Here is an 11,386-nt window from a genome sequence, read left to right on the forward strand (position 1 = left end):
TCTTGTTATTATCATTATATTGTCACTTGATTTGTTCCACTTTATGTGTAATGCCTCAAGTATCTTTATTGTGATTTGTATATACTAATTCGTATATATACCGAGGAAACGACCACGATTGAAGGTCATGTATTTTGTGACGTCTCAAATTTGTGTGTAGGTGCCTAACTATAACAATGTGACTGATGTGAATTCATTATGTTTAAATATATTATATTAATTTTAAAATATATTCGTATTTCTTAGTATAAATAAAGTTGATACGAATGGTTATTACTTGACCAATGAATATAAGGTCATGTGCCGGGTCACGTGATATATATTCTAGCTGTACAACCAATCAATATGTAAATACTGCATATGGAGTTTATAACCTGATAAATTATTGTTTTATGTGATAAGTCTATGTGAACGACATGTTGTATATTGACAGCAAGGCGGCATTTTTATTTGAATGACAGTATTATATACATTTGGATATTGTCAAATCACTGATACTGAATGGCGTACAAAACAAGCTCATTAAACACTCACATATACAATTCAGTGTTATGTTTAAATGTTCCAATAAAGAAAAAAAAATTCCCCGGTGTGGAACTGTTGAATATATTTTTTTAAACATCAAGGTTACACTAATAGCAAAAAACAGAGGTACATTACTTGGGGTTTGCAACTACGGTGACATGATACAAAGATCCCGTTTCAATCTCGCTCTCGCATAAGCATTCCAACTCAGAAAAATGCGAATGCGCATGCCCGAGGTAACTAGGATACTGGAACGTCCAGGTGGACCGAAATAGCTGCTCACGATATGACGGATTACGATAACTTTATTCTCTGTACATTTTCGATGTATTAATTTTTTTATGAATGTGGTAATACATGTTTTATTGATTATTACAAACCGCCTATTTCATGTTTGAAGGTCGTAGCATCAGTCTCGCTATCTACGAGATGAGACTTTAATGGGATCTTGACATGATGTCACCATACAGTACTATGCGCGTTGCAAACCCCAAGTAATGTACCTCTGGACAAACTTATATCATTTAGCTCTATGATTATATCGTTATTTCATTTCAAATGGAATAATGGAACCCACCAGCATTTGTGCCCTCGCATTGTAACGTTTATAAATAAAATAAATTTCATCATTTTGTTAAACTGCAAGGAGAACCGTACATATTTATTAAATATGTGGGTTTTTTTCTGAAATCGGCGCGGTCTGAAAAGCTTGTGTGACCGGTCCTCACCTGTGTCAGAACATATAGTTACTTCTGTTTTTATTTGAAGTGGTGGCGCTGTTGAAATCGTCATATGTACTATCCCACAATCCAGTCTGATATCTGTGTCAAGATGGCGGCTGCTGGACTTTTGTCGAGGTTTCTGCAGGTTTCTCGCCTTAGAGTACCTCTTCAAAGGGCGAATTTGATTCTACAACAACCAACAAAAAATGCTTTAGGTAATGTTCTTTCTTGATAATACATTACTAGATTATATCGTTGTTTCTTTTCTTTTCTAGACAGACTCGTTATCAAAACACGTAACACTGGCTACGGTAACTCATCTATGAAAATTCACCCGTTCGCAAATCTGTTTCCAAGTTGCAGTAGGAGTCGACCTAGCTGCATTTCTGCAGCTCTCGATTCTCGGTCTTCGGGTCATAGAGGAACCGTAGGAATCATGAGCTACAGAACTGCTGCTAGAGTCGACCACGTAGAAAATGGAGTTGGCTTGAAGATTTGTTGAAAACAAATTTCAAGCTAGACACAGAAAAAAAAATACATGCAAAAGATCGCAGAGAATAGATGTCGAGACATAGTCAAAGTATACAGATAATACAACTTGAAAAAAAACACCCAAACAACAAATGATTTCAAATGTTTTATTCCGTAATATGAAATATGATGACACACGTTGCAAAAAAAACATTCAAAGGGATGGCCAGGCTTACAAGCTTGAATGATACAAAGGTGTTGTTTTTTTCCATAGATATAAACTGTGCAAAAATTGTTAGCATGTCATAGCTGCGTTCTGTAGCTTTCTTTGTAAATTTTCATCAGGCATCAGTTGAATACAAGCGAACCCGGCATCAAAACGATCCCATCACCAAAACATCCGGGCACTTGAGCGAATGAGCCTAATCTTACTGTACAAGTCTCTCGCTTGAATGGTAGAAAAGAAATTTTCATTTTCGTGTAATTTGATTAGTAGAAGACATGATTCGGGCAACTGTAGCTACTCCGATATTCAGTCAGTGCGCTTATGTAAATGGACGTCCATGTTTGGATATACAATTATTATACCTGATTATCATGTTTTCTTCTATTTTTTTTTTTAATTTACTAGTACTAAGTATCGGTACGTGCATGGAGGTACCTCCATGGTACGTGCAACCGACAAACGTACACGAAATCAACAATCTACATTTTCGTAAAATCAACAACCAAAAAAAAATATTTGTTAAATCGACATAAATACTACACAAATGCGTGTCTCATCAAATTGGTGCCGTTTTGTTTGGTGCCGAGTTCTCTCGTACATTGTGGTGCCGGGTTGGTTTTGGTGCCGGGATCTCTTGTTTTCCATCAGTTGATCGACCGTGAACCCCGCCAGCATTAAAAAAAAAAAAATAGCAAAGTGTTGAGTTTATTTTCCAAACATAACTGCATATTCAAAAATCAGTATTTTTTGCATTTAAATTATATAAAAAATAATTAATCACCTTGTAATATATCCGACATCAGCACACGTTTCTCTATCATCAGCACTCATTTCTCTATCATCAGCACACATTTCTCTATCATCAGCACACATTTCTCTATCATCAGCACACATTTCTCTATCATCAGCACACATTTCTCTATCATCAGCACACATTTCTCTATCATCAGCACACATTTCTCTATCATCAGCACACATTTCTCTGACATCAGCACTCATTTCTCTATCATCAACACACATTTCTCTATCATCAACACACATTTCTCTATCATCAGCACACATTTCTCTATCATCAGCACACATTTCTCTATCATCAGCACACATTTCTCTGACATCAGCACTCATTTCTCTATCAACACATTTCTCTATCATCAACACACATTTCTCTATCATCAGCACACATTTCTCTATCAACACACATTTCTCTATCATCAGCACACATTTCTCTATCATCAGCACACATTTCTCTATCATCAACACACATTTCTCTGACATCAGCACACATTTCTCTATCATCAACACACATTTCTCTGACATCAGCACACATTTCTCTGACATCAGCACACATTTCTCTATCATCAGCACACATTTCTCTATCATCAGCACACAGTCTCTATCATCAGCACACAGTCTCTATCATCAACACACATTTCTCTATCATCAGCACACATTTCTCTATCATCAGCACACATTTCTCTATCATCAGCACACATTTCTCTATCATCAGCACACATTTCTCTGACATCAGCACACATTTCTCTATCATCAGCACACATTTCTCTGACATCAGCACACATTTCTCTATCATCAACACACATTTCTCTATCATCAGCACACATTTCTCTATCATCAGCACACATTTCTCTATCATCAGCACACATTTCTCTATCATCAGCACACAGTCTCTATCATCAACACACATTTCTCTATCATCAGCACACATTTCTCTATCATCAGCACACATTTCTCTATCATCAGCACACATTTCTCTATCATCAGCACACATTTCTCTATCAGCACACATTTCTCTATCATCAGCACACATTTCTCTGACATCAGCACACATTTCTCTATCATCAGCACACATTTCTCTATCATCAGCACACATTTCCCTATCATCAGCACACATTTCTCTGACATCAGCACACATTTCTCTATCATCAGCACACATTTCCCTATCATCAGCACACATTTCTCTGACATCAGCACACATTTCTCTATCATCAGCACACATTTCTCTGACATCAGCACACATTTCTCTGACATCAGCACACATTTCTCTATCATCAGCACACATTTCTCTATCATCAGCACACATTTCTCTATCATCAGCACACATTTCTCTGACATCAGCACACATTTCTCTGACATCAGCACACATTTTTCTGACATCAGCACACATTTCTCTGACATCAGCACATGTTTCTGGGACATCAAATTGTTGACAGCAAATATCACTAATGAACAGAATCAAAACAAGGCATGCCCTATCCTGAATACACAGCCTTGCATCCAGGTACCGGTAATTCTATCTTTCAATATTATAGTGCCTATGATAGGGCGTGGTATGTCTGGTGGCGCAGCTCGGCGATTTGAAGTGCGTCCCTCTAAGTATGTGGAAAAAAGACTGTGGCGTATGGTTGTAAGTATGAATCAGATCATCTGTCACTTGTGTGTTGGAGGTTAGAAAGTTTTACATGACATTAGAAAGTTCAAATTATGGCATACTATCAAAGAAATCACATTATGAAAAAAAGTTGTATTATACTTTGTTTGGAGGGTGCGGAAGTACTGATTTGCAGAAAAACTGATTTGTAAAACAATGTGTGTAAGACTAGAAATGTACACTCTGATGGCACAATCCTATGCACTGAATCAGTAAAGCAATACTTTTCTGTGTGATCATAATCTAATAATTTTTTGTCTATTCACAGGGGTTTTACACAATGTTGACTGCACTTCCAGCTGCTGTTGTAATAACATATATAAACGTTTTTATTGGTAAGTTTTGTACAAGTTATAAATGTTACTTCCAGATTCCATGTAAAATTTTGAATTGGTTTATTATTATGTAATCCATTTATCTAAATTCTACATATATTATTGACTGAATGCGGATTGCTATATTTGTAACTGCATTGCAAGAAATTGCCAAGTCTAGCAGCTACCATCATAAATACAATGAATTATAAGCAAATAAGATCATTAAGAAAGTAATGCAGAGACACTGGCGATTGTTGGGCCATGAAATGTGGATGATAAGACCAGACATCCTTACACTGTACTCAGATGGATGTCACCTTGGAAGGGGAGGAAGAGGGAGACTACTGGGCACTTAGTGGAGGACAGTGGAAGAAGAAATGGGCAAAACCTGGAACAAGATCCACTGGCTTGCTCAGAATTGTGAAGGCCGGAGAAGTTACGATGACGCCTTATGCTTCAAAAGAGTCAAGTGGATGAACTAACTTAACTAAATTTGCATAATTCGCAATCCATGTATTTTAAACTGTGGTGATTGTTTTCTGTTTATGCGTAATTTACAATATTGTGTGTTAAATTATACTTGAAGCCTAAACAAAAATTTCACTTTGTCATAACGTTTTGGTAAGATACATGTTTGTAATATTTGGTACACACATTTTGCAGGTTTCATCACTTTGTCAACTGAGGGCACTGTGCAGTGGCGAAATAAGTGATAAAAGAGTGGTCTGCATTTTTTCGGTAGTGTGTGTGCGCTGACCTAAATGTAGCATTTAGTGTGACATGATAACACATATTACAAATACTCGCATAAACATAAAACAAATTTAGGATTTTCTAAAACCAAAACAAACTTGTGTATGTACCTATATATTGGTGACGAGTATGGTTGATAGTTTGTTTATATAGTGTATCTGTACTTGTGATTGCAGGGGAAGCCAAATTAACTGAAATACCAGAAGGTTATGAGCCAGAACATTGGGAATACCATCAAGTAAGAACTGTACTGTACTGTACTGTAGTAGTTGTCTCTTAGTTCCATATTTTAGGAGTGCACCATATATGTACTAGTTACATCATAGTGATATGATGGTTACAGCATATACACCACAAGTGCATACTGTAATACATGTTGAAAAAGCGACATGTAATTTTAGCGAATTGTGGTAAAATGGCGTAATAGAGAAATGTTGGTTTAGCGAATCTCTCTTGTCATTGTTGATTTCCTGTTTTCACAATACTTGTCTGTCGCGTGCCAAAACAAATGCGCAATTATCACCTTCATAAAAAGAAAAAAAAACTCGAGTGTAATTAGAAAGCGCCTCAGAATTTTATGGATTATTGTATACAAATCCCCAAGTCTTGGCCATTTTGAATTTATAATAAAGTCATTGGCGACATCTTGAATTAGCAAATCAGTTCTCTTGCTAAATTCGCTAAAAAGACATGCTCGTGAAAAAGACATGTTTTACAGTAATATTCATGTGATCATGATTGAGTTAATTTGTACCATGGCTGCTGTTAATTGAGGAAGTTTTGACAAATCTGTAGCATATTCAGTGTCAGGGTCAGTATCGTGTACCATGCCTTAGCCTCTTCATTATCAGACTTTCTCACTCAAATTTGTCTGCCCTCTGTTTTTATATACTCCAATATTTGTGGAAATGAACCCTAATTTTGGAGCCAATAGACAAAATTTGCGTAAATTTTCAGTGTTTAATCAGAAAATTTGGCTATTTTTGTCCCAATCTTCTGAAGAAAAAGTGCAGACTATAAATGGGACTATTTTGTGAATTTGTGATGAAAAGAGAAAACTGGTGGTGAAAAGTTGTCATATAACGTAAAATTCTAGAGCACCAATTGGTCAATTCAAGTATCGTAGTATTGTGTAATACGTTACTTGTCTATAGAGCTTTTGATACGAGTGATGACGTGGGCAAATATTAAACTGAAGATGAATGAAAATACCAACCAGCTCTACGAATAAGTAATATCAGGTGTTTTGATTACATGACCAACTCGGTCAAAAAGATGGGGAAATCATTATTTTTACCAATCTATGCTTATGAATCATATGTTAATTTATCTCAACTAGGCATGGCATCCAAGCGCATCAGTGAATGTTCATTTTCAGTTATGGCAGTAGATAGATATTTATAAATAAACTCATTATGAGCTGTTGCCATCTCATCATGCGAGTAATCCAGTCTTAAATTCTTATATTGCTGTGAAATGAGAGCAATTTGTTTTTCTCTGTACACTATTCAAACATGCATAAAATAACACTAACATCGTGATGTTTACCATACCTTATCGGTTGGTTATATTACACGCTAAATGTCACAGCTGTCAGGGATGTGGATGGTGGCCATGTGATAAGTAATACTAAATAGTTGAATGGTCTGCTACACTTGTAATCGTGTGGGAAAATTTGTTTCTGCATCGGTCCAATGTTTTTGTTATGTAATAATTTTGAACTTTTATTTTCAGCATCCAATCACTCGATGGTTAGCTAGATACGTGGTTGGTGCACCTCAAAAGGAGTATGAAAAATTCATTGATTACCTTGAAATAGAAAATGAAAAGAAACAACTTAGGTAGGCAAAACACAAACACATGTGTTGCAATGAATATTCAATCATATGTGACAATAACCACATTGTGTAATTAATTTTATCTGACACCCCTACTGTAATAATTGCCACAGTCTCTGTTTACTAACATTTTGACAAATAATTACTTTTTGTAGATCACAAGAGAAGCAAGTACGTCGTATGATGAGGCAACATGGGGACGGTCATTGGTACTACTACCCAACCCCATCACCTGATGTCTACGATGATAAATCATAGTCACCTTTGTAAATCATTATAAGTTTGTTTTAAAAATCAATTGTTTTATTTAGTAGCCTTGAGTTTATGAAGATTTTGTTCACTGTCTATCCTTGCGGATCTCCAGTTTTAGTACAAAATTTGTATAGATCTGCTAGTCACCAGAATGTAATGCATTAAAACCACCCTTTTAAGTATCTACAGCTTTGAACTGTTAACAAACCGTCTCTGAAATTGCTCTTTACTGTTAGTTACCTGTAGCTGTAAATTAAGTGATTTTTTTGTTAGTTTTGACTGCTTACTAATGACCAAATAAATTTTCTGCAGTGTTTCATGGCAAGGCAGATATCGATCATTTCCTGACATTTCTCAGCTTGCATGTTATATATCCACACACGTTTGAAAAAAAAATTCTTTCTTTTAGTACGTGTGTCAAATCAACATATACCGTATTTGCTGTATTAGAACCACATCTTCAATAGTGCATGTGCATATAAACCAAAAATCGCATTGGCTGTGTATAAAATCATCAAAATATTACCTCTTCTGACAAAAGAAAATACTGTGTAATTTATGCAAGTGCATATGCTGCTACTACAGTATAATAGAGCAAATACAGTAATATGTTAAATATGGCACCAATAATAAGGTAATTGAACAATTAAAGATTTGTTGTATAATATTTTGGTCTGAGTAGTTCATCAAATCTACCATTTTGTTTTGTTTTGCAATCTTCACTTCATATCATCTTTGAATATACCAGGTTATGGTTTCTGTGCCATATATTTTTTTCCCAGTAAATACTCATCTTAATTTCTCATGTTTCCCAGCCTAATTCATTCAGGAGATTAAAATGTACAATATAATCTCCAAAGATTAATTCATGTATCGCCACAAATTTTAAAAGTGATTTGAAGTGATACAAATTTTTGTTTCACACATGCCTTGTATCATGAACCAACATTAAATGGCAATGGTTATAATGGCCCATGCGACACATGTAAATAACATTGTTTACCTGACAATCAAATGTGCACTGCATGCCAACCACTGTCCCTTTAATGACTGAAAGTTGCTGATGTAAACGAACATGTCAATGCACATACATGTATCAGCAAACACCAGTGAATGATGACAATTGTATTCCATAAAGCGTAATACACAGCAAAGTTTGTGTAAATTGTTCAAAATTAGTGTAAAGAGGTTGTTAGAATAAAAGAATTTTTCAAGACGAAACCATGGTTTCTCTACTTCAAATTTGACTGTTTGGGTGCTTTATTCATGTAATGTGAATCTCAAAATTACCAATGTTTCATTAGTTATACCACTCTTTGCCTTGTAAACATTATTTCTAAACACTGTGTTTATTATTGGCAGAGGGCAGTTTTACATCAAGTATCTTCTTGGAGAGTACTCTTTCTTTGTCAACATTTGCGGTTACTTGTTTATTCCAAACAATGTTTATTAGAAAAGGACGTTATTTTTGTCAGCATTTACTAGTAAGTGGACTGTTTCTCAGAAGTTTGTTCTCACATCATCTTAGTGAAGAGTACAATTTTCCCCTCACTATTTACAAAATCGGACATTTTTACTATGCCCGATTCATCAAAGATGGAAGAGAAAGGTATATTAAGGGGAAAATGTCTGTTGGCGTTGTTGTTGTTGTTGTCGTCGCCGCCGCCGTTAATAATTGTTAATGTGTGCACAATAACTTTACAAATTTTATTCCAAACTTTATCAAACTTGGTCACCTATTTCATCAATATAAAATCTTCAATATAAAATATAATATAAAATCAAAGGTCACTGATCTCAGTGGAATTGTGCATTGCTGTCTGTGTTCAATGATGCAAATCATTTATCTTGTAATAATATCATTGGTATCTCCCAATTCCCATGGGAATACTAGACTCGTTTCAAAACCAACTCATGGAGAGAGTTGCACAGTCTGATACACATTTGCAAACTTATAAAAATACAGCAAACGATGTCAGAAAATCGATATAAGAACTCCTATGAATTGGGTGCCAATCTTTTGATCAAGATCTGAAGCCAATAGAAAATCTGTTTAGTCCAAACTTATCAGATCAAAAACAATACATAACAAATACATAGATATGTAATTTGTACACTTGTTGGTGTCGAGCATTTCTGAACTCGGAGCTTGGTCAGGTATCAGATTTGAAATTTTAGAAGCAAATAAAAGTTCTCTCTCAACTATTCAAAGCGTTGGCCAAGCTGGGTTTGAACCATACCTTTCATATCTGTAGTTGGTGCCTATAACCCCTACTCCATGGGGTATTTGGTTGCACTAGCTATACAAAAGTAGATGTTTAAAGAATACATTACATAATACATGCGGAAATGCACTGAAGTCTTGTGTTTATGCAAATGTACCATCCTACTGACAGCAATGTGGCATTGGATTGTTGTACAAATTATTAATCGCACATTGTAGCCACACTGATACAATAGGCCACACTTCATGACATATACAAGTTGCCGACACTTGAAACAGCACAGCTACAAGGTGTGAATAACTAATATCACAATTACATTTGTATTAAAGTACAGACTCACTTAGGAAGCCACAAATGTAATCCGCTTTTTGCAAGGAATGGCATGCTAGTTTATTATTAGACTTTTAGCGAAAGCACATGATTTTGAAATGGTAGCAGTAAGCTAGGTCAACTTAAATGTTGGCAATACCTGTGGTTGAATTGGCTTAATCTTTCGACATCCAATTTCAAAAACTAGACAAATCATTTTTTAATTTTGTAAAATGGCCCTTGATGTAACAACTAAACATTTCAAATAACTATTAGCGCCCTCATTGTAAGTTGTCCACGCTCCCAAACATCGAGTGATTAGCATCCTCGATCCAATCCCAATGTGCACATTTAATCACAGACTACAAATGATAAGGTACATAATTAAAATCAATTGTTTCATGATAAAATATACAAGAAACTTTGGAAGCTGGCTTTTTAGTCCCCGTTCGGAAGTAGTCCGACAACGGGGACTTATGTTTTGCCCTGTGTGCGTCCGTGCATCCGTGATCACCTGTATCTCGAACATGCATAGACCGATTAAGTTCAAACTTCACTCATACATCACACATTATATGGGACATATGCACATGCATTTTTTTCATGATCCGATTAACGATAGCCGAATAGCGGCCATATCAAGGTCGAAAATGCATTGAAATCGCACATTTTCACCATTTCGGACCTGGATCTCAGTTATGCAAGGACGGATTTTGTTCAATTTTGGTACATACATTAAACATAATAGGACCTTGATGCACGTCATTTTTTTTTTCGGATCAAGTTTGAAATGGCCGACTGGCGGCCATTTTGTTTTAAAGAATTCAGTTCTGGATCCGTATGAGACATGCCTGGATTGATCGAGTTCAAACTTCACACACACAAGGTACATCATGTCACAAATATGTATGTGCATTTGTTTCATGATTTCATTAACAATAGCCAAATGGCAGCCGCTTTAAGGCCGCAAATGCATTGAAATCGCACATTTTAACCATTCCGGACCTGGATCTCAGTTATGCATGGACGGATTTTGTTCAAATTTGGTACATACATTAAACATAATAGGACCTTGATGCACGTCATTTTTTTTTTCGGATCAAGTTCGAAATGGCCGACTGGCGGCCATTTTGTTTTAAAGAATTCAGTTCTGGATCCGTATCCAAGACATGTCTGGATTGATCAAGTTCAAACTTCACACACACATGGTACATCATGTCACAAATAGATATGTGCATTTGTTTCATGATCCGCTTAACAATAGCTGAATGATGGCCATTTTAAGGCCGAAAATGCATCAAA

General features: G+C 35.8%; 1 protein-coding gene across 1 annotated transcript; it reads left to right on the forward strand.

Annotated features, from left to right (window-relative positions):
• The first annotated feature begins 1,301 nt into the window (after nucleotides 1-1,301).
• On the forward strand, nucleotides 1,302-7,875 carry LOC100368231 (NADH dehydrogenase [ubiquinone] 1 beta subcomplex subunit 5, mitochondrial-like). Its single transcript, XM_002736993.4, has 6 exons — nucleotides 1,302-1,462; nucleotides 4,272-4,366; nucleotides 4,659-4,725; nucleotides 5,637-5,698; nucleotides 7,195-7,301; nucleotides 7,454-7,875. The coding sequence occupies exons 1-6, from the start codon at nucleotides 1,318-1,320 to the stop codon at nucleotides 7,554-7,556; spliced, it is 579 nt and encodes a 192-aa protein (XP_002737039.2). The 5' UTR covers nucleotides 1,302-1,317; the 3' UTR covers nucleotides 7,557-7,875.
• The last annotated feature ends 3,511 nt before the right edge of the window (nucleotides 7,876-11,386 follow it).

This window comes from Saccoglossus kowalevskii, chromosome 15, assembly GCF_978046115.1.
Source record: "Saccoglossus kowalevskii chromosome 15, keSacKowa6.1, whole genome shotgun sequence".
NCBI classification, from domain to species: Eukaryota; Metazoa; Hemichordata; class Enteropneusta; family Harrimaniidae; genus Saccoglossus; species Saccoglossus kowalevskii.

Coding starts and splice junctions, on each gene's coding strand:
- LOC100368231 (XM_002736993.4), top strand. CDS start 1,318: ATGTACTATCCCACAATCCAGTCTGATATCTGTGTCAAGATGGCGGCT. Junction 5,699..7,194: donor AACATTGGGAATACCATCAA/GTAAGAACTGTA, acceptor TTTTATTTTCAG/CATCCAATCACTCGATGGTT. Junction 7,302..7,453: donor AATGAAAAGAAACAACTTAG/GTAGGCAAAACA, acceptor TACTTTTTGTAG/ATCACAAGAGAAGCAAGTAC.